The following is a 24,395-nucleotide window of genomic DNA, read 5'->3' as shown; positions in this document are numbered from 1 at the left end:
CTTTTCAGTGTTGATGGTTAAGTTTTGATAAGTGGACCAATATGCCATATACTCTCACAATTTCCTGAAATTCATATCCCTCTCCCTAGATGATGCATTATGCTGTCTCCTCTGCCCTTCACATTCTCCAGTACCCCCACTGCGTCTCTGACACCTCCTTCAGCTAGATGCAAAACTAGCTGTCTTCACATCACTGTGAAGGACAAGAAGCCACCGATGCTCCTTAACCTCCCACAGGGTTTTCAGAACTCACAGGCTGCCTGAATAGTTTTAAGGCCCACTGCTGAGTTTAGACTTATCTGGCTGCTGGGAAGAGAGATGCAACATGGTAGCTGAGATAGGGCTTATTATAATGAGAAAAAGGGGATTCTCACATTAATCTGAACATTGCTTCAAGACTTTCTTTCAGGCAACTTCATTCTCTTCTACTTGAGGCTATTTCCATCTCCCCCCTTCATTTCACTGATTTGTAATCTTAACTATTTCTGAATCACATTCAAATCATTTTTTCCTCATGTTAGATTCTTTCCACTTAATTTTTATCACAGACACATAGCACATAAAACTGTATTGAGTATTTGCACTTTTCACATATGAGGGTTCTTGCCAATATGTGATCTTGATCCAAGACAAAGTCTAATTTTTAAGAGTACCCTTTTGAAACAGGTTTTAAAACATTCTATTTCTGGCCTTAAAACAGTCTTTAAAAACATTCTATTTCTGATTTAAACTGACAAAGTACATCCTCCTGCTTACTGTAATTCAAGCAGAAATTAAAATTTGGCAGGAGGTAAGAGTCGTAAGTTTCTCACACAAATGCGTGGCAAGAAAAAAGTTACTTTATTCTTCTTTTTAGGAGGAAGGCAACTTAATGTCATTGCTTTATACAGTCTTTGAACATTTATATGCATAAGGTTTGTAAAAAATTTGCTAAGTATTTTTCTTGGCTCTACTCATTACTTTCCAAAATTATAAAAAGTAATTTCAGAAAAGACCGAGCTTAGGCCAGATACGTTAATTAGAAGTACAAATTAAAGCCAGAGTCGGGATTTTGCCAACTAATTGTAGTTTTAATCTGCAGTAAAATCTCACTGCTTCCTTAGTTCTTAAACTGATCAATTTGAGCTAACCTCTTCCATCGTTCCCAAATTCATTTCTAGCCACAACTTAACCCCAAAACCACAGAAATGCTTCTATAGCTAAAATGTAGAAACGCCCTTACTTGGTATACCTTACTTTCATCGTGTTTCAAAAAGAAACTAACCCTGCAGGGCAAACAGGACAGGTTATTCTCCATACTCTACGGATGGAGAAACAAATCAAATTATTTGTCCAAGGACACAAGGCTTATTTAATAGCAGAACCCGAGGTAGGATCCAGAGGTTCTGATTTCTAGTCCAGCTGTCTTTGCACTTTGAAGCCGTCTCGGTTAATCCCGCGCCTCTAAATTCCTGGGCCTTGCTGTAATGAAGCTGACTCACCACTAAAGTCCTGTGTTCTCACAATCCCGCAGAGTAGGGGCCCCACTCCTAAACTGGGAACCAAGGGGGCGGTGCACATTGACGCGCAAACCCTCAAGGCCAGATTAGCAAACAGTCCTTGGGCTGTTTACCGAGGCAGTCCTGCCCTCTGGGGACACGTCAACCAGACTCCAGGGACTATAAACCGCGGCTGTTCAAACCCCCCGGGGTTCAAAGGACAACTGCGCGGCCACCCGGCCTCTGCCCCCGCCGGCACCCCTTCTCAGTGCCGCGCGCCACGTGAAACGCAGCCGCCTTCCCCCGCCAAGCGGCGCGCGCACCCTGCGGCCTAGCGTCGCGTGACTCGGCTGGGGCCCGCGGGGTTAGCGCCAGCCCGCGCCACTTCCGACGCAGCCCTCGGTTCAAGTTCCGGGGCGCCGCGGAGCTCCTGGCCTGTGGATTGCGCGCGGCGCCCTTCGGTTCCGGGGCCAGGGGCCCCGCGGCGGCCGGGATGGAGGAGGCCGGAGCGGCGGTGGCCACGGCGGGGGAGGCCGAATTGAACTTGTCCCGCCTCAGCATGTCCCCGGAGACTGTGGAGTTGGAGCTGGAGGCGCGGGGCGAGGAGCGGCGCGGCGCCCGTGAGGCGCTGCTCCGGCTGCTGCTGCCTCATAACCGTCTGGTGTCGCTGCCGCGGGCGCTGAGCAGCGGCTTCCAGCACCTCCAGCTGTTGGACGTGAGCGGCAACGCGTTGACCGCGCTCGGGCCGGAGCTGCTCGCGCTGAGCGGCCTGCGCACGCTGCTGGCCAAGAACAACCGGCTCGGTGGGCCCGGCGCGCTGCCTAAGGGCCTGGCCCAGTCGCCGCTCTGCCGCAGCCTCCAAATGCTCAACCTCAGCGGGAACTGCTTCCAGGAGGTGCCCGCGTCGTTGCTGGAGCTCCGCGCGCTGCAGACCCTCAGCCTGGGTGGCAACCAGCTGCAGAGCATCCCGGCCGAGATCGAGAACTTGCAGAGGTGAGCGGGGCCCTGCCCCAGAGTAGGGAAGCTTGGGGCGGTGTCCAGGAGCGCCGGAACCCTAGGCCTGGTCTGGGCGCCGGTCATTTGTCACGTAACCAACCGCCTGCTTCCAGGCTCGCTCTTTAACTCTTTGGCAGTGGTCACTGCCCCGCCATCACGGCGAGTTTTAAGTGAAGATCCGGTAAGATCGCGTGTGTGACAGCGTTTGGGATTGTGTTTTCCCTAAGCAGATTTTCGAGGCAGTTTTTCTTTTTTCTTGGGTTCCGGGGGATGTTGGGGGGGGGGGAGCGATCCCAACTGAGTAGGTACTCAAATGTCAGTCTGAGGTGGTCACTTCCCTGCTCTGACGTCTGTGGTGGTTTTCCATGCCTTTTAGCATGACAGACAAGATACTCTGACCAAACCCCTGCTTCCCGCTCCATTTCCTGCTATCCTTTTCCTGTAGCAATACTAGCACTGTTTGTGAAATTCAGTGAGCCATGCAGTTTACCAGCACCATGGGGGCACTTACTAAGTACGCGGCGAATGGATGCAGGGCCTCTGTACATGTACAGTTCCCTTTGCCTGGAATGTTGCCTGCACCTGACAAACTCCTCTTCATCCTTCAGAACCTACTTCCAGGGTTGTCTCTTTTCTTCCTTTACTGGTTCCTGGACAGTTATTAGCTGAACTGGACTTCCTGGACAGTTATTAGCTGAACTGGACTTCCTTTGTACCTCGTTCATCCCACCATTGCATTTACCTTATTGATGATAATTCCTTGTTCAGAGGTCTGCCTGACCAGATTATTCAGTAAATAAATAGATATTGAATTAAATGGAAGGAGAAAGCAGAGAAGCAGGATAACAAAAGTTTTCTAAAAGTGCTCTTCAGGGTGTGAGATACAGAGCTAGGTTAAGTATATTGTCCAAAGTGGAAAAAAAACCAAAAACACAATGTTTGTCATCTGTAAAATATCTCTACATCCTTTATTGAGTTTTCAGAGGTAACAGAATATTAGAACTAAAAAGAGATAAGTATAGTGAAAAGAACATTGTCCTGAGAATAAGAACTCTTGGTATCCCACCCTTAGGCAGGTCACTTAACATATCCTGACCACAGCTTCCTAATCTGAAAAATAAGGCATTAGGACAAGATGTCCATTGACTCATCAACAGGTATTTATGAAGTACTTACCATGTGTCAGGCACTGTCCTAGGTACTGGGGATACAGTGGTGAACGTGGTCCTGTTCTCCTGGAGTTAACATACTAATTGGAGACATTAAACAATGAATTATAAACCTCATTTTTAATTACAGTTTTTGTAAGTTCTATGAAGACAAGTGGAGTGCCTTGAAATAACAGAGGGACCTGACTTTGGTCCTTGAACAGGTAACATTTGAATTGAGAATAGAGAATTGAGAATTTTGAAGGAAGAATAAGAATTAACTAGGAGAGGGTGGGGTGGGTTCAGTCTAGGTAAAAGGAACAGTGCGTGTAAATGCCGGAAAGCAAGGGGAACTGAAGGCCAACATTTTGAAAGGAGGACATTGTACTAGAGCATAGTGAAAAAGTGGCCAAGAGTGAAAGTTGGCAAACAGAAACTTGGACCAATCCCAGGCCATGTTGGATCTTGAAGGCTATGGTAAAGTTTGGATTTTATTCTAAGTACACATGGGAAAGTTTTAAGCACATCAGCCTTTTTGCTGTGCAGCAATGGAGTGTGGAGAGGGTGGAGAGATGAAAAGAGATTTTGAGGGCTGCTTAGAAGGAGGTCATTCTAGTAGCATGAGAGATGATGGTCACTTACACCTGGGTAATACTAGGAAAGATATTAAGAAATATAGAAAATTTGGACATAAAATTGACAGTCCTTTGTTCCTCCTAATTTTGAAGTTACATAATTCCAACCTTCTCATTTGAGTCTTCTTAACATACTAAGAAAAACCTAGAGCACTTATTTCCACCACATGGGGGGAAAGGTAGGCAAAAATCCTATTTATTGAGTACTTACAATGCTGTAGGCCCTGCAGTAGAGGCTTTAAATATCCTTTTTAATTCTCACAATGCCTTGGTGAGATGAGAAGAAGAAACTGAGGCTTTGAGAGGTTAAGTTATAAGAACCCAAAGCCAATGAGTGGTAGAACTGGATTTGATCTCGGGATCTCTGAGTCCAAACCCAAGAATTTTCTACTGTGACAGAATGGGGCTAGAACCTAATCCTTCTGACTTCTGTTACATATGCGATCAGGAGGATTGGTCAAAACTGTTTACATGGTTGACCTGATTTTCTGGCTAATTAACTATGCTTTTTGGTCATTGTATCTTCGGCTCCAGTTGTGTATGGGATCTTTTTTGTCAGTGTTTTTCATTTTTCAGTTTTATGCTCCATTTCTCTTTACTGATAAGAATCAGTAAAGGTTTAGGCCGTGTTCCAAATTTAAATTCTAGTTGACTGTAAGCTAAAAGGGTCGTGTAGAAATAAAATCTTAGAAGTAAAAACACAATCTTAGAAAAGGAGAAACAACCTGGGCAATGGCCTGATTCACTCCCCCCCCTCTGCCTACCCGCCTTTTTTAACAGATAAAGACACTGAGATTTAGTATCAGTCACTTGCTTGAAGCCAGATAGTGACAATGAGATTCATGTGGTTCATGTACTTTAAAAGCTTGTGGTGAGTGATAATATTTAAAAATGATTCGATACAGGGATGCTCCCTCAAGAAAAGTACTTTCTTTATCCACAGATGTATGGTTCTTATCTTTCTGTGTTTCTCTTCCTATGTCCTGCCTTCTTTTACAAAGTTGTCTCGCTGGAATTCCATCTCCCTTTAACCAACCGTAATGTAGAACGAATTTATATTTTTGTTAATGTCATTTTTTAAAAAGATTTATTTATTTGACAGAGGAGAGATAACAAGCAAGAGAGAGCATAAGCAGGGGAAGCAGCAGACAGGGAGAGGGAGAAACAGGCTCCGGAGCAAGGAGTCCGATTCGGGGCTGGATCCCAGAACCCTGATTATTACCTGAGCTGAAGGCAGATGCTTAACCACTAAGCCACCCAGGCGCCCCTCTTAATGTCATTTTTATTTGGGTGGAGGAGCAAAATATTTTCTACTTATACCTGTGGTTAAAGTTATTGGCACTAAGGGCCTCATCTGTTTTTTTAGTGGGTCATTGGCCTTGCTAGAAAAAAGGCACCCACTTCAGTATCCCTAAGGATTGAAGAATCAAGATACCTTTCCAAGAAACAAGTTTAACATTGGTGGATTAATGCTAAAGAGAAAGGAAGGGAAGAATTTTATAAATTCTGTAAATGACTTTTCTGTTTCGATATTCATCAAACACTAAAAAATAGACTTATTCCAAGCCCAATGAACAGAAGTGCAATGTTGACAGAAATATACCACAAGAACTTTTAAACTCTACAGTTTTGCTTAAAATTCAACAGTAGTTTCTTTTCTCCTTTCAAAAGCATTTTTGGAAACAGTAGAATGTGTCTTAGAAGTTTAATTTGCCCAAGTAACTGAAAGGCTTCAAGTCCACAGAACCTCGGAAATTATTTGAGTTTCAAAGTGAGAAATAGGTCTGAAAGTATAAATTTAATATGCTGGTTGTGTACTCTGATTAATGATAAACACAGAGAATTTATATGATTTTGAAATAGTGGGCTTAGTTATTTTTTAGAACATCAGATATTTTTCTGATAAAGTTACAGTAACTACTAAAGTTTGGCATCCTTTCTTTCTATGTACACTCCAAAGCATTGATAGAAGCAGACATTGAGTCATAACTAACAACCAGACGCTAATTTCTCTCAATTCTTGACTTAAATAGAAAGAACAAGATTTAAATTTGCTCTGACTCACTTTTCTCTTTCTTTGCCTTAATTTCTTTTCTCCATCATTAGACTCTGTTGCAAATTGTTATTTATTTGACTATTAAATTCTTTATAAAAGGACTCTCAGGATTGCTAAATTTTTCCCCAGATAGTCTTCTCATTAAAATCGTTCCTTTTCTGGGATAATTTCTGTGATTTGGATTCCAGATATTCTTTCTTTTCGACTCCATTCTATTCTATTCTGGTAGCTCCCCTCAGAAAAAGAGAGATTTCTGAGTAATCAAGCATTAACTTATACCATATTTGGTAGATCAAATAATCCTGCTCAGGAACTTTTTGTGTTTTTTTTTGTTGTTTTTTTTTGTTTTGTTTTGTTTTTCTAACCAGCATTCAGACATTTACGTTTAGGAGAATTCAGTCTTATATCCACACAGCTGATTTTTTCCACAAGATAATCTTCGAAAGAGAAAAAAATAACATATCAGAATTAAAGTTGTCTGCTTATTTATACTAAGCATTATAATTCAAAAGAGAGATGCAATCTTGGAAAGATTTGCACAATCAGAAATAGGAAAAAGTATGAATATATTTTTAAATTGACAAAACTTAAGATTCAAGTTAGCTTTTTAAAGTCACTACATATCAAGGAAGTCTGAGATTATGAAAGACAGATAGAAATTCGACAAATGAAAGAAATTGTGCCTAAGAAAATACATGTAAGTTACTCTAGAGGACTTTAAAGTAAGTATGGTTTCTAACTTCAGAGAGGTGAAGGTAGGAACTTCATCAACAAAACAAGAATAAGAAAGTTAAAAACCAATAATTATGAAAACCCCAGTTAGAATTCCTAGAAATGAAAAAAAAGGTAATTGTGAACTCAGTGTGCCGAATAGTATACTGAAGTCAGCTGATAATGAATCATTAAGCTAAAAGATCTTACTGAGGCATTCTCCTGGAATGCAGCACAAAAAAAAATAAAGAAATGGAGAGTAAAGGGGTGCCTGGGTGGCTTAAATCGTAATCCCAGAGTCCTGGGATTGAGCCCTACTGTGTCAGGCTCCCTGCTCAGCTGGGAGTCTGCTTCTCCCTTTCCCTCTGCCCCTTCCCTGCTTGTATGCTCTCTCTCTCTCTCACTCTCTCCCTCACTCTCTTTCTCACAAATAAATAAATAAAATCTTAAAAAAAAAAAGAAAAGAAAAGAAATGGAGAGTATGAAAGGAATGTTTCTTTCATGTAAAATTGATCCTGAAATTCAAACTGCTGTTTAGTAAGAATTGTAGAAAGAGAATAGAGAAAATGTAGGAAAGGCTATGTTTGATGTAACAGTAGCTAACAATTCCCCACAATTAAAGGAAGAGCACTCTAAACTGATACCTTGCAACATTACAGTAAAACTTTAGAACAATAGAGAAAAAAGGCCCTAATGGCTCCTAATGAGAAAAAAACTGATTACCTACAGAGGAACAATAGTAATACTGGCTGTAGTAAGATAATGGAATAGTATCTTCTTAGTGCTAAGGAAAAGTAATGTCAACCTAGAATTTTATGCCTAGCCACGCTGTTACTCAACAGTGAAGGAAAGAGATAAAAACATAAAAGACAAAGAATTCAAAGATTAACAACCGTGGTCCTTACGGAAAAACTTGTTAAATATATACTCTAAGAAAAATGGACTTTAAAAGAAATAGCAAGGTCTTTACTAGCATAGCAGGTTTGTACCTCACAGCTTGAAAACAAGCTTATCTAGGGCCAACCTATTTTTGGGTATGAAAACTAATTTTTTTTAAGATTTTTAAAATTTATTTATTTGACAGAAAGAGATCACAAGTAGGCAGAGAGGCAGGCAGAGAGAGAGGAGGGAGCAGGCCCCCCGCTGAGCAGAGAGCCTGATATGGGGCTTGATCCCAGGACCCCGGGATCATGACCTGAGCTGAAGGTAGAGGCTTTAACCCACTGAGCCACTCAGGTGCCCCAAGACTCTAAGCTAACTTTTTTTCCTTTTTTTGAGAGAGAGAGAGGGGGTGGGGGGAGAGAGAGAGAGAGGATAAGCTGAGAGGAGAGTCAGAAGCAGGTTCTCCACTGAGCAGGTAGCCTGACTTGGGGCTCAAGCCCAGGATCCTAGACTGAGCCACCCAGGCGTCCTGAGAACTAATTTTAATAAAATTTGGAATTATAAATAAAATAACAAGCTCCAAAAACAATGCCGAACAAAGAAATTGGTGAAACATATTGATGAATTTGAATAGTTATTAATTGGAAATAAATTTATTTTCAAATCAAGATAGATCTAATTCTAAATGGTATGAAGAGAACAGAAAGGAGCATGGATGTGTTTGGGAGTGACAGGGAGAGCAAAGCAAATTCAAGGGGTAACTACTAGCAAGACAGAAATAGCATATACGGTTCAGAATAGAGAGGGAGAATGGGAAGAAGGGAAACTTCAATGAAATATGACAAAAGAGCAGAAGAGAAAAAAGATATTTAGGTATACCGTGTTAATAGAAAACACAGGTCTAAACTTATCAAAATCAAGTTGTATCCTGCTTATAAGAGTTACACTTAAAATAGAAATACCCCCAATAAATTAAAAATAATAGGATAGAAAAAGATGTACCAAAGAAATCTCTATCATTTCATGTCTGTACTACCTCATTAGGCTACAGTCTGGTCATCCGACTTCAACTCCTCCCATTGTGCTCTCTGCTCCCCACCACTTACTAAGCTACTTTCCACACAGTAGACACAGTGATCTTTCTAAAGTGTAAGTAAAGTTACACAACTTTGTTCAAAATCCTTCCTACTTAGGATAAAATTCAAAATCCTTACTGAGACCCAAAAGGCCCATGCTACTTCTCTGACCACCACTCTCCCCCTTCACCACCCTCATGTACCCACAAATGGCAACACACCAAGCATTTTCTATCTTAGGAATTTGTACTCTTTCATTTCATTCAGATTTCTGTTCACATGTCATCTAAAAGAAACCTTTCCTAACCACCCTGTCTAGAATTTCACTTCCATTACCATCTGATTACCTCCCTTTTAAGGGAGGTAACACTTAAAGCCCTCAGACATAATACATGCACATTCACTGATTTATTATCTATCTCACTGGACTGTAAGGTCAAGAATTCAGTCTTATTTATACTGAGTTCCCTAGAATGGTGCCTGGCACATGGTAGATGCCTAATGCATATTTGTTAACTAGGCACTTTGTTTAATATATAATATTATTCCATTTTGAAGAGGAAGAAACGGGCATAACAAGAATAAGTAACTGGCTTAAGTTCTTATACTGGTGAATGGTGGTTTAAATGAAATGAATACAAACAAAAATAAAACCAAGAGGCAATATTGATAATTAAAGGAAATAGATTTTAAGACAAATGGATTAAAAGGAAAAAAGAGAAATGCTTCATGTGAGTTAAGGAACAGTTCAGCAAAGATTTATTTGTGTTATAGCTTCTATATTTTAAGGGGAAAGAGCGAAACTTGGTAATTATAAAGGGAAGAAGGAAAACTGCGGTTCTGGTAGAAGACTAACCATCAGAGCGAGGAGGCAAAATAATCAGAGAGGCTATAAAAATTTTGGGTTGCACAGTTAATAAGTTCAATACTAGTAGCTCCACATTCATTTTACACATGCAAAATGTGAACAAAAATAGACCATGCTGGGCGCCTGGGTGGCTCAGTGGGTTGAAGCCTCTGCCTTCGGCTCAGGTCATGATCTCAAGGTCCTGGGATCGAGTCCTGCATCGGGCTCTCTGCTCAGCGGGGAGCCTGCTTCCTCCTCTCTCTCTTTCTGCCTGCCTCTCTGCCTACTTGTGATCTTTCTCTGTCAAATAAATAAATAAATAAAAATCTTAAAAAAAAAAATAGACCATGCTCTAGGTCACAGAGGAACAAGGTTATGCGGAACATATATTTAACAACAAAGCTCCCAACAAATTAATAACAGAAAACCATATAAACCTGTGAGGAAAATGGGTAAAGAATAGGAACGGGCAATTCTCTAAAGATACACAAATGGCCAAAAACATATACAGAGATGCTGAATTCATTAATAACTAGAGAGCTGCAAATTAAAAGAACAGAATGGTTCCATTTTTCACATAATAAAATAGTAAAAAAGTAAATAAAATTTAAAGCAAACAATAATAAGTGTTGGCAGGGTTATATAGTAAGAAGCGCTCTTAATTTGCGAATTATGGATTTGTAATTAGCTGTAGCCCTGCAGAGTAACTTGGCTTTACCTTTTAACCTTACTCTCTTAACCTTATATCGTAAAATCTTACCGTGGAAATCTGATTTAGTGAATCTGGATGGGGCCTGGAATTTGCAGCTTGAAAAGTATCCCAGGTAATTCTTATCCTAGAAGTTTGGGTAATAGTTTAGTGGGCTATTTTTTCCCCACATTCAAAGGTGTCTTAAAAGAATGCTAGTCTAAATGCTATGCCTAAAAGAATGCTATGTCTAAAATATTGGTGACTTGATGGAAAATAAGGTAACTATCTGGAACTTTAATTTCATGATAGTGGTCGTTTTACACAATTAATTTAGAAAGCTCCTGAAGAATGCTTTTGCTATAATAAGAACAAAGAAAAAATGTAGAGTTCAACCATGTTTTCCCATTCTTTTCAGAAAAAGGTTAGTGGTTTTCCCATTGCCTAAAAAGTGCATCAAATCCATGCCTACCAGCACAAAATCCGGCTTTCCTTCAGCCTTTTCTCTGGATTCTTCATCAGGAACTCTGCTCTTCTGTTTAAAAGATGTGTCCGTTGTCCCATAAAAGCACTCCCCTCCAACCTGAAATGCCTTCTTTCTTCCCATCTGCATGGGCCAAATTCATGGTCCATCTGAAGTCACAACACTTTTGCAAAGCTTTTACCAGTCCTAAGCACTGTATCCTTTTCTTACTTCTCTGCTTTTTTAAACTCCTCTATCATTTATGGATCACTCTGCTTATTTTGGTATTTTAGTCAGGTTATACTTACTTTTGGCCTTATTTTGAGTTTAATTATAATAGCATGTCTTACCTGCTTACCTATAATATAAGCTCTCTGAAAATTGCATTATTTCTCTAGAGGCTGTATAGCATATAGCAGATCCTAGATAAAACATTTGCTGAATGAATAAATTAAATGTGTTGGTTGTAATAAAGACCTTGTGATGTCTTGTCCAATTTTTGTTTACACTTTTGTTTTTGTTCATTTATTTTTACAGTTTAGAGTGTTTATATCTCGGAGGAAACTTTATCAGAGAAATCCCACCAGAATTAGCAAATCTGCCTTCTCTAAGTTACTTGGTATTATGTGACAACAAAATCCAAAGTGTGCCTCCTCAGCTTTCACAGTGAGTAATTTTAGGCATTCTCAAAGTAAATGATACATGAGAATTACAGTTCTGAGGTTTGCTATGAGTTGAGTTGCTTATTTTTAACATTACTTTTAAATGCCCCAGTTAATGTCTCAAAATATTTGTTTAGCCTGTTTTCTCTAATCAAAAATAGGGTAATTTGTCATAGATTTCCCCAGGTTTTATGGAATTTTACTGATTTTATATTTGATATGAAACATTTTTACCCTAATGAAATAATGTGAAGGCTATTGATTTCTGTTGCATTTTACATCTTTCTTATAGGTATCCTAATGATAAAGCATGCTAAAAAAATCTTTAAATCTAGCATTCATATCAGCCTAGCACATAAGAATACTGATTATTATTGTACATTCTGTAAGATCCTATGACCAAATGTCATCTCATGACATTGACAAGTCTATACTCTGGTCTAGTTTCAGCTCCTTTCTGTTTTACTTCTGTTGGCCTTAATTGCTTGGGAAATCAAGTTCTTTGCTTAGCTTTCTTAGTAGTTAGTTTGCTCACTGCCATTAATTTTTGTACTGCATTCATTGTAGGTTGCATTCGCTTCGTTCCCTCAGTCTTCACAATAACTTGCTGACATACCTGCCTCGAGAGATCCTCAACCTTATTCATTTGGAAGAATTGAGTTTGCGAGGAAATCCATTGGTTGTTCGTTTTGTTAGAGATTTAACCTATGACCCTCCAACTCTCCTGGAATTAGCTGCACGGACCATTAAAATTCGAAATATTTCCTACACTCCCTATGATCTTCCCGAGAATCTTCTTAGATACTTGAGCTTAGCCAGCAATTGCCCAAACCCAAAGTGTGGAGGTAAGTTAATTCAGTGTATATCTTTCCCATTCATTGAGCTATTTTTTATATTGATAGTCTAAGTGTTTTTAATTAGTCATCTTCTTCCAGAGAAAGGCATTTAGCCTCTTTGTTTCCCTCATCCTTTCACCCTTTTACCAGAGAAGTAAGACATTTTTCCCTCCTCTCCCTTCCTTTTTTTTTTTTTTTTAAGTATTTTACAATTCATACAGAAGGAAATTACCCAGAAAGTCTCATCATATCTTGGAATTGTCACAAGATAATAGAGTAAGCTAGTAAAATTAGAGGAAACACAAAGGAAACATAAACAGTCATAACAGTTTAAAAAGAGCCTCCAAATATTTAGCCAACTGTCATATTTATTTGAAGGACATTTTCTTAGACCCACTGTTATGAGTATCAGGTACCTTTATAGATTATGATTCAGAAATGTAGGAGAATTGGTTAAATGTGCCAATTTTGGAATATACCTTGGACTTTTATATTCTTATACATCCATGATTCAGAATTTCTTGAATTTAGGGACACGTGGGTGGCTCATTTGGTTAAACATCTGCGTTTGGCTCAGGTCATGATCCCAGGTTCTGCCTGCTTCTCCCTCTGCCTATTGCTCCCCCTGCTTGTGCTCAGGCTCACACACATACACTCTCTGTCTCTGACAAATACAATCTTTTAAAAAAATGTCTTGAGTTGATAGCATTTGGAGAGAATTAAAGAAATGATACACTGTAAGGCAGAGTAAAATAGGAGTTCAAAGTACTACTGGAAATCAAAGGAGGGAGGAGAGAGTACATTTAATTAGATCTGAAGAAAATGAGCTGATTCTTGAAGGATGAGTTGTATTTTGATATGGTAAATAAGATTGAGGATAGGAAACTTTTCAGCTGGAGAGAGCAAAATTGGAGACAAAACAGTATAGTGCACAATATTGGATGAGTAATAATTTGGCTCAAATATTATACAGTTAGGGAAGTACATGAAAGAGAAGTAGATGATACGTTGAGGCCCGGTTACAAAGGCCTGAAGTGCCAGGTTGTGTAGGTGGGAGCTGGTGACTGATAGCAGGTCATTTTATTTTGAGTCTCTCATAAAAGACTGCTTTTTAAAAATCCAATCAAATGTGAGTACAGAAGGTTTTTACCATTGTAGGAGAAATATAGGTGCTGAGGAGATGCTGCATAATGATGATCAGAGCCAGGTTAGATTTTCCCTGGAAGTCCCATCATGTCTTGAAACTGTTTGAAAGTTAAAAGAGAAAATGATTTAAGTTCCTCAAAGAATATTAAAAAATAAAAAAGACATTCTTGGTTTACAAGATCCTCTGTGCCATTTCTGGCCACTCACTCTTAGAAGCAGAAGGTGCGGTGCTGTGATGTGCCAGATTAGAAGTGCTTAGCTTTCTCTGTAGCTCTCCTTTCCCAAGTTGGCTTTTTTTTTTTTTTTTTTAAGGATTTATTTATCAGAGAGCAAGAGCGAGCATGTGCACAAGCAGGGGGAGAAGGGAGCTGATGCAGGACTTAATCCCAGGACTCTGGGATCGTGACCTGAGCCAAAAGCAGAAGCTTATTGGATTGAGCCACCCAGGCATCCCTCAAGTTGGCTTTAACAGTGGTGAGGGACAGCATTCACACCAGGCCTTAGGGCATAATAACATGTCTAATCTGTTCTTTGAAAATATCCTTTTCTAAAAATGGACCTCTGTAAGAATTCTCTTTTCTCTTTTAAATGCTTTCTTAAATGACTTTTTTTTTAGTATACTGATGTAATTTATCTTAGAAACAAATATACTTTAAAAATTATTAGTTTAAAAATCAAGATTATACAGAAATTGGACCAGTGACATTTCTGCCCTCAGACTCATTAGCTATTGAACACTGAGTTAAAGAAAAGTAAAATTTTTTAAAGATTGATTTATTTTAGAGAGCACATGTGCTTGAGTGCTTGAGTTGTGGGGGGCAGAGGCAGAGAATCTTCAAGCAGTCTTCCCACTGAGCACAGAGCCTGAGGGTTTTGGGGCATGGCTTGATCTCACTACCCCTGTGATCGCCACCTGAGCCATAACGAGAGTCGAAATCTTTTTTTTTTTTTTTGAGAGTCGAAATCTTAACCAGTTGAGTCACCTGGGTGCCCCAGCGAAAATAAATTTATATTTTGAGAGATTTTTTTGTCTTTGTAGAGTCTGAGATCCTAGACATGACAAGGTAATATTGTGCTGTTCTAGCTCATGGTGACTCTATAAGGCTTTATTTTATTACTTCCATCTTTTTTTAGGATGCTAACACATTTTGGTGGATTTACTATCAATATTGGTTGACCAGTCTATTACTTTATTACTTTACTTTCCTAAATTGTTCAAAGTAACATACCATGAAATCCCCTTTTTAAACTATGAATTATACTGACTATACAATCAGAAAATTAGAAAGCTAATGGAGGAAAAAGGTAAGTAGAAATCATTGTTTCTCCTTTGCTTGAACCACATCTTCTTAGTTTAGAGCCTTATGTGATACACAGAGCAGTCTTAGACTATAGAGGTTGAGATTGCTCCGCAGAAGGGTGATGGGACCCCTGGGTGGCTCAGTGGGTTAAAGCCTCTGCCTTTGGCTCAGGTCATGATCCCAGAGTCCTGGGATCAAGCCCCACATCAGGCTCCCTGCTGAGCAGAGAGCCTGATTCCTCCTCTCTCTCTGCCTGCCTCTCTGCCTACTTGTGATCTCTGTCTGTCAAATAAATAAATAAAATCTTAAACAAAAAAAAAAAAAAAGAAGAAGAAGAAGAAGAAGGGTAATGGGACCCAGAATTGTAGGTGTTCCAGTTATACTGAACCCTGAGCTACAGTATCCTCTGCTTTCCTCACATCTCTAGCTGTAGTTTTACTTAGCTGAAGGGCCCCATCTCAGGGGCACTAAATTAGGAATTGAAAAAGGTGTATAGTGTTTCAGTTTACCTAACAGTATATAATTGTGTGAGAATCAAGTGAGATCATTCATGAAACATCTCTGAAACCTGTAGATTTAGAGCCTGTGGAAATGTAAGATTTTCCCTTCCCAATACATAAGAACAAGAATATCAAAAGTCATCTCTTTTCTGCAAATTTTTTGTATGACAACAAATCTTTTAGGATCATTATTAAAGGAGTTTTGTGGTTTGTTTTTTTTTTAAGATTTTATCTATTTATTTGAGAGAGAGAGAGCATGAGAGCATGAGAGGATGAGTCGTGGGGAAGGGCAGAAGGAGAGGAATAAGCAGACTCCCCGCGGATCATGACCTGAGCCCAAGGCAGTTGCTTAACCAAGTGAGCCACCCAGATGTCCCTTGCAGGGGGCGGTTTTAAGCTTCTTGCTGGTAGGGTAAGTACCAAGGAATAGGTAGGGGAGTGGAGGAAGAACACTTTAGGTATCCTGTAATCTCTCCATCAGCCATTGTTCACCAAGTCACCCAGAGAAAAGCTAACTAACAGTATCCTTTTAATGCCAGCTCCCTTAAAGATAAATCTTATCTGGCCTTCTCTTTGTAGCCAAATTGTCATCCCTAAGGCCTTCTGGTGTTTCTGTAAATAGCTGTAGAAGCAACTATTGCTTCTGCTTAAAATTCACAGAAAAGGAGACTGTTTATGACTTTTCAGAATATTGGAGAAGGTTTTGAAAAAGAAATGGCTCTTTGCTTTGTAATGATTATTTTGTACTTAATTCTTTCTTCTCTCTAGGAGTCTACTTTGACTGCTGTGTCAGACAAATTAAATTTGTGGACTTCTGTGGAAAGTACCGCCTCCCACTGATGCACTACTTATGTTCCCCAGAATGTTCTTCCCCTTGCAGTTCTGCCTCTCACAGCTCCACATCCCAGAGTGAATCTGACTCGGAGGATGAAGCTAGTGTCGCTGCACACAGAATGCAGAAAGTTCTTCTTGGTTGAAAAGAATGGAGGGTGGTATGATACATGTAAAAGAACTGAGCAAAGGTGATTGGAAAAGAAAAAGACTTTGAAATGGTATCTTCATCTTGAATGTCCATGAAAGAGTTGGAGATGATAGAAAAGATTTTGTATTTTATCTTCCCATTCAGCAGGAATGAGTCCAGTTCCATGTTTGGATTCTTTGAATATAATTCACTCTGAATGATGGTTTCGAATTTAGCTGATTGTTTGCAGTTTTATTGTTTGCAATTTTCACTCAAGTTTTGCATGAATCACATGGCACAATGGAGCATTCTGAAGAGCAGTGCTATAATAAACCATGAGTGGTGTAACGTGTGACCATTGAGATGAAGACAGAAATGATCAGAGCTGTAATTACTACCAGAGTTGTCCTTGGGTTTAGACTGAACACTATGCCTTAACAGGATTAGCCCTCCCTTCTTGTATTGCCCATGTGTCTAGATTACAGAGCTATTCACATAAGCTCACAGATGGTTACATAGGACCTAACCCTTGCTGACCTACTAACTGGTAAAGTAAGCGATATAACTTTTATGTGGGATTTTCAAACTCTTCAGTTCTGCTCCTTTGTTCTATATGATTGCTGTTTCCTTTCTGTAATCCAGCAATGACTGTTATAGTGCCTTAATCCTAGCAAGATTTTAGAAATTTATTCAAGTAATGATGCCAGAGCAGCCTGTATAACCTGACATACTATGCAGAACACTTTAAAATATGCTTTAACAGAATTAGGTAAACAGCTGTTTATCTGACATAAGAGCTCACAGCCGCTTTAACTTGAATTTTTTGTTTAAACATGAAGTGATCCCCTTGTAAGGAAATCACTTTTGCACTTAATGGGAAGCAACAGTCTTGATTAATCTTTTCATCATAAAACAGAATAATAGTTTTGGATTTAAAAATCTGTCAGACTTCTTTTGACAGAAAAGAGATGTAAGCTTAGAAAGCTTCTTTGTATCTTGTGTTAAAGGAGTGGGAAAATGATTTTAAAATTTTTAAGTCATGTCTGACTCCTTTGCCTGTGTGTACTGATCTGTAACTTTCTCTACGTTTTAAAGAAAAACTAGAAAACCATTACAAGCCAAATAAAATTGTGGGCAGCCATTATTTGTGTAAAGACTTTAAGGCAGTTTTTCAATTGTAAGAAATAGAATAATTTCCAAAACTAGTTTAGCCATGGAATACTGTTTTGAAAGTAATGTATTGTAATGTATTGATAACATATAAAAACTTCTTAAATATATCCCTTATATGGGAATATATGGCAGAAAAATGTCTCACAAATTAATTGCTATTAGAAATGACCAAATTTTTATTAACTAGTTAACTTGGAATAAAAATTGAATAGTAGAGTTATAATTTTGATATTATAAAATACACAAAACATACTAGCAGTCATTAGATAACCAATAATAAAATGATGGGGGCTCTGGGGTTTTTATGTTTTTTTTTAATAAAATGATTTTTTATTGGTAAATGTTACCTATACAATAAAATGTAGATCAGAAACACATTAGAACATCAGAAGCTCTCCCTTCTGACTTCCTGGCATTCACAACTGGGGCACAACATTTCTTAAAAGCAGATTGTTGTATGATAATAATAATGTACATATGTTAGGTTTTTGTTTTGTGTATTTTTTGCCTTAGAAGAAAATATATTGTAGGATAGTTCAGAGTTTATTATGTGTTATTCATGAAACATCATGGAGTTTCATGACTGCAGTTGTGAAACGCTGCTATAAAGTGAATCCCTTCACCTTCTTATAATGTAATAATATTTTTTTCCTTTTGAGAAATTTTCTAGGTCTCTGTAGGTAATCTAGTATGTTTCTGCTGCCTAGCAAAGTAGTACATGGGTGATTAGATCATAAAATGGGAGTAATGTAAAGTCTTTGTTTACTTCTCCATTTAGCCACAGCAAGCTGCATATGAAATTATGAAAGGAAAAGATAACTTAGGCAGTGCCTAAGTGAGAAGCCCAAAGTGTTCTGTACCTGTCTTAGTTAATAGCAATACATAAAATATTTTCATAGAAAATAATGTATTCATAGTAAAATACCCAAATTGATAGGACCAAATTTTTCTGGCTTAAATGCCTCAGTTTACTTCCTAATCCTTTACTAGCTTGGGTAACCTTCCAAGAGTTAGTCTTGGGTAGGTATATAAGTACAGTTAAGTGTTTCCCAGCTTCCCAGAAAGAAAGTAAACTGATTGACCTATTACAGATGTAAATAGGCCCAACCAGAAACAGTTTCTGGCCTTTGCTATATATGCGGATGTATACCATAATATACAATAACATGTTTGTTGTACATGTACATTTGAAAATCTAAGGTCAGTGTGCAGCTGTCTTTAGTGACTTTTACTGAAATCTGCATTTCAGTTGTCAGTTCTATCTTTTTTTAAAATTTTTGACTTAACCTTTTAGAAGAGCTGCTAATAATTTCTAAGATTTTCTCTGTTTCTCTTCTCTACTCCCCCCTCTTTATTTTAATAACTGGTGATTGTAGAAATTAGCCAGAAGATGAGATACAAGGGACTTGATAATTTAGAAACCAGATAATCAACTCCTAAATCATATAGCTGAGTATGTATTTGAAATGATAGTCTATCTCTTTAGTTGCTAAGTCATATGTTTATATTTAAACTAGTTAATAAACTGTATTTTTGAGACTTAAGAATCTGTACTAATTTTCATAATGAATTAAGTTTTTGATAAAGCTCCAATTGGACAATTTTAGTGACCAGAACTTCTGTGGATAAAACTACTTAACCACAGCATTAATGTGTTTAGAATGGAATTCTTCAGTGTTAATATTTCAAATGGAAATGTATATGTTGAACATTCTTAGTAATCTTTATTCCTAGAATCCAATTCTCAGTGTCACGAACTCAGTTTGAATAGTCCTAGGATTTTAGGAAATAAGATTAGCTGATAACAATATTTTGCTTCCTTGGTGCCAGGGATTGGCTGACCTAAGGACAAGTTAGTCAAGGTTCTTAGGATTCCTTGTATTTGAATACCAGAGGAAGATCTGAGGGTTATTTCACATTTTACTTCTCAATGTGTGCCGGAGGAGTCTCTTATTTGGAAATTCTTAACTATTTGGAACTTCAAATTACCAAATGTAAAAGTAAATATGCATTATAAACGGTTCCTCAAATTTGAGAAATTTTTATGTCGATGTAAATAAAAGTTAAAGGCCTAGAGCAGGGTAATACTGCAGACCAATCCTGCCAAACTGCCAAAATGATATCATTGTAGATATCAATTTAAGTAAAAGAAGAGAAGGAAAAGGCTGATTGCTGGAGTATTAAATGAAAGAAATCTTTGGAAGTAACAAAGGGCCGGGACAGAGGAGTCACCAGACACCCAGGTATATCCCTAAGCCAAGAAAGTTCTAAAGTAATAGTAAATTGTTTTAAAATCATATGGCTTATTTACCACCCGAAAGCCTTTATCTCTAAATATTTTTGGTTTCTGCTAGTGGAAGATTATCCACTTCCTTCCATAATGATGGGCCAGCAAGGAAATAGGATTTTCTTACCACCAACCTTGCTCTTTTCAAAGGGAGAAAGTAATACCTCATTAACCTGGAATTTGTGTTACAGCCTTGGTTAATGTTTACCTTGTCACTATGTAAAAAAAAAAAAATACTAAGCAAATAATTAGTACAAATAAAGTTTGATCTTTTAAAGCATTTTAGCAGTATTTATTTATATAAAAAGTTATTCTACATAATAAGACCCTTTGTAGGCAAAACAGTTACAAAACATGTATATAATTAGTTAAGCTGCATTTATTTAGAAATATTTCATTTTTACTTAAATGACCCCCTCACTTCTTATCCAAAGTAGATATTTTATTATGTTAGTATAAATATTGCTCCCTATTTAGTCCAAAATAGTCAGCTTTTAAGTTGTGCTGGGTGTTAATAGTAAAGGCTGATGTGCATGTTTTTAGGCAACATGATCTGTGAAACATAGTTCTGATTCCTTTTGTATAGAAAAGTACTTGACTGTCACTGTTTCTGTATTAAGCACTATTCTCTTATAACATTAATTTGATTAACTTAATAACATCCACTTTGTATTTTCATTATAGTTGTGATGTTTTTAAAGGCAGCAGTGTCTTCATTTGTGCTCAGAACGTGTGTGCCTTAAATCCTCCACTGTAGACCCAAAGTCTGGGGAACAGTGTCATTTAGTAAGTTGTTTATGACAGGGTAATGACCCTTTGCATTTGACTTGAGGGAGAAAGACTGAGTGACCTGAGGGATTCCTTCCCCTAAAACAGGGCTTTTATGGCTTTTGTAGAGGGAATCCCAATCGTGCATACTATTGGAGGAGGTCAAGTCCTAAGGATCAGAGTCCCCTGAAATAAAATCAGTGAGAAGGTATATTCTTTTTTATATTAAAAAGAAAATTTATCTGCTACCACTAAGAGATGACAGCAGTTCCCAACCATCTTCATACTAATAGCATGATTTAAAGGTCTAATTGCTGTGAGGCCTAGGATATTTTGTGAGTGGTTTCTTTGTAACACTAGGTTGCAAGGGGCTATGTTTTAACGTTTTCTTGTAAATATCTCTATTCTTCTATCATTCCTTGGTCCATATTTGCTAAGAATTGATTAGAATATAATACTTCACTAACAACAAACATTGAACACTCACAGGGTAATACTGATTTGGGTGCTACTAGACTTTTACCTGAGATTTATCAGTGTCAATTTATTCTAAGGTGTAGTATTCAATCTAGTAAATACTAAATACTAAAAATACTAAAATTTATGAATTGAATGAAGGTTATTTATATACCATTGTACCAGAAAACCATGGTTAGGTTGACTAAGTGTGTTTACCAGAATTTACTTTGGCTGTGAATAAATTGGATAAAACTCTTTTATTCTACATTGTGGTTAGAGGAATCTGGGATAAGACTGAAAGTGCTATTGCTGGTACTACAAAAATATTACTAAACTGGTTAATTCTTATGTCTACAACTAATGTTTTAAGAGACTCCTTTATTAAACAGTTGACATTGGTGTGATGTTAATGTATGTTATTGAGAAGGAATATTAACTTCAACAATCACTTTACAACAGTACAATCATGGAGAGCCCTGTGTGTCCGTAATTAGGGTTTGTTGCATTTCTGAGCCCATGAGAAACAAATATGGGAGAAATATTTTAAGTTACCAGTATTTTAACTTTTTATAAAGTTTGGAACTTTAAAGTATCAACAAAGGATATTAGAATATATGTACTTTTACTTTAGTCAAATTACTAAATTTCATTGTCTTATTTCTTAGTTCTCGTTTATATTGTTTCTTAGTTTTATGTATTTGAAATCTTGTGAATTAGGAGTATCTATATAAGTGTATAAATATTTAAAACAATGATAACAATAAATGTAATTCAGCAATGTGACTCAACAATTAAATTTTCTTTTCAGGACAAGATATAGTTAAGTGCATCAGATTTATGTATTAATTTGTAATGGTAAATGCTCTAAAAAATATTTAAGCTACTTCAATTCTATACCTCCTTTTCCCCCCACAGGACATACAAGAAAATGTGATGTTATATTAACCCTCTGTGTGAATTTTGCCTTATTAAACATTGTGCCTTATTTTATTAAAAGTGCTTTCTTGAAACTTGAGTCTGTATTCTGAAAAGTAACAGTATTTTAACTGAATTGAATTTATTTTTAAAAATCCTAAAATCCTTACGATGTTGGTATTGGCCTGATTACTTGCTGTACCACTCACTGTTCATCTGTTTGAATTTCTTCAATACATGAATACATACGTTAAGCATGTATTAGCATTTACTCTCTTGCTACATACAAAGGATTAAAGATTAATTAGATTAGGTCCTTTTCTACTATATTTCCTTCTGCTTCCACACTCTTTTTATTTTTTTATTTATTTAAGATTTTATTTATTTGACAGACTGCAAGAGAGGGAACACAAGCAGGGGGGGTGGGAGAGGGAGAAGCAGTCTTCCCCCCAAACAGGGAGCCTGATGGCTGGATCCCAGGACTGAGATCATGACTCGAGCTGAAGGCAGATGCTTAATGACTAAGCCACCCAGGTGCCCCTGCTTCCACAGTCTTAACAGACTTATGGATGCATGCTCAAATAAGAGGTTGGTGAGGTCATTTTGCTAATGAAGTTCAGGTATTTAATTGCGTTTAATCTGGAATCAAACAGTTGTAAGACAAAGTAATATAGTACTGAGCACACTAATATTACAGTACTTAGTATTGTTCTTTAATGCCATTTGGTGGCCCTATAACACCCTACATTTTTCTAGATTCCAAAATTTGAAAGAATTGTGGCTGGTTGTGAGTTCAGGTAAGCAGAATGGGTAGGAAAGACATACTCTGCAAAACAGATAATGTTTCAAATTTGCTGAGATGGAAAAAGATTAACACTTCCTGGTTAGTATACAGGAGGGCTTCTTGGTGAGGAGAGGCTCAGAATTTGAAGGGTGCAAGAAGAAAACCATTGGGTGTAACTCTTGAGCTCTTTCCTTTCTTGAGGATAGAACTCCCTAACCTGCCCAGTTGGGGATGTTCTTAGAATAAATGTCAGACGAAAATTTTCTCTAATGGCTTAACTAACGGAAGATACCAAATAGGAAGCCAGAACATTTCAGGGTATAGTGAGACTTGGACGTGTCCTATCCGTCATGTCAGTCACTGTCAGCTTCATAAGCAATTCCATCAACATTCTCTAGAATGTTAGAGCTAGAAGAAACTTTAAAGGTCTGAAATTGACTCACTTGTTTGAGATGAAAAAAAAATTAAGCTCAGAGAGACTTGTCCAGGATTCCAAAGGTCTGAATCTTGAATCCAAGCCTCTGGATTCCCACTTCACTATTATCCACTAGCATTATGCTTTCTTTATTTAGTAATGTATTCTATGACAGGAAATCAGTAATAGCATTAGTACTATATTGTAACTTGTCAACCAGCATCAAAGTGATGCTGTCTGCACTACCTCTCAGAGTATTCATAATTTTAGATCTGGTAGGAAACTGGAGAATAGGGGTAAAAATCCAGTAGCTTCTTACTATTTACAAAGCACATTCAAGAACCTACCTTATTTAATCTTCATGACACAGGAGTTAGGACTAGAGTTGGTAAAGTTTGTTGATATGTTTTCCCTCTTCTGAGTTTAAAATTAATACATTGACATAGACTTGAGAAAGGGATCTAAATATCAGCTTTATCATAATTGGGCTTTTATATTCTCCTTAGATTGAATGTAACCAACCAAAACCGCAGACTTCCCCTGCAGGGGCTGTGCACTCCTGGGTGGCATTCCACAAGGCTGACCAGAACACACCATAGACCCAAAGGAGAGCAGGTCAAATTGTAGTGCTGCCCAAAAGAGAAAGCTGGAAAGATTATCTTCAGTCTTTTGCCATCTAAACAGATGAATTAGTCTTTCTCTGACAGGAAGGAAGAAGATGCTAGAAAGCTTTCTTCTGGGCAGCTGTTCCCAATTCTGGTTGCACATTAGAGTCATCATGGGGGCTTGCAAACATATAAATGCATGGACCCCCCCTCTCCAGACCAACTGAAACCTGATCTCTCGAGATGGAATCAAGGCATCAATAGTTGTGGAAGCTCCCAAGTTGCAGGTGACTCAGTTGCCCATCAAGGGTGATAATTCTCAAGTGAAAGTCACATCATGGTAACTTGACGTCAAAAACCCCAGTGGACTAGGGTTTTTAACACATGGAGAAATGGGCCCAAAGTGATGAAGTGAGGTGCCCAAGTTCTCCTAGATATATAGTGACAGCTGGGGCAAGAATCCACTGTGTGTGTGTGTGTGTTTATTTGAACACCTATTTTAGACCAGGCACTGAATGCTAATCCAATGTTCTTTGCCTCTTGACAGTCACTTTCTTTTCTGAACTGAAAGGACTTGGAGGATGTAAGATGGTATATTCAAGT

The 24,395-nt window shown here is 38.0% G+C and overlaps 1 protein-coding gene across 1 annotated transcript; it reads left to right on the top strand.

The window, feature by feature from the left end:
* Window positions 1–22,088, top strand: LRRC58 (leucine rich repeat containing 58). The gene is made up of 4 exons (XM_080823897.1): window positions 1–2,471; window positions 11,518–11,646; window positions 12,210–12,487; window positions 16,194–22,088. The coding sequence occupies exons 1-4, from the start codon at window positions 1,972–1,974 to the stop codon at window positions 16,400–16,402; spliced, it is 1,116 nt and encodes a 371-aa protein (XP_080680023.1). The 5' UTR covers window positions 1–1,971; the 3' UTR covers window positions 16,403–22,088.
* Window positions 22,089–24,395: the final 2,307 nt, after the last annotated feature.

Source organism: Martes martes, assembly GCF_963455335.1.
Source record: "Martes martes genome assembly, chromosome: 1".
NCBI classification, from domain to species: Eukaryota; Metazoa; Chordata; class Mammalia; order Carnivora; family Mustelidae; genus Martes; species Martes martes.
This window is presented reverse-complemented; position numbering and strand designations above follow the sequence as displayed.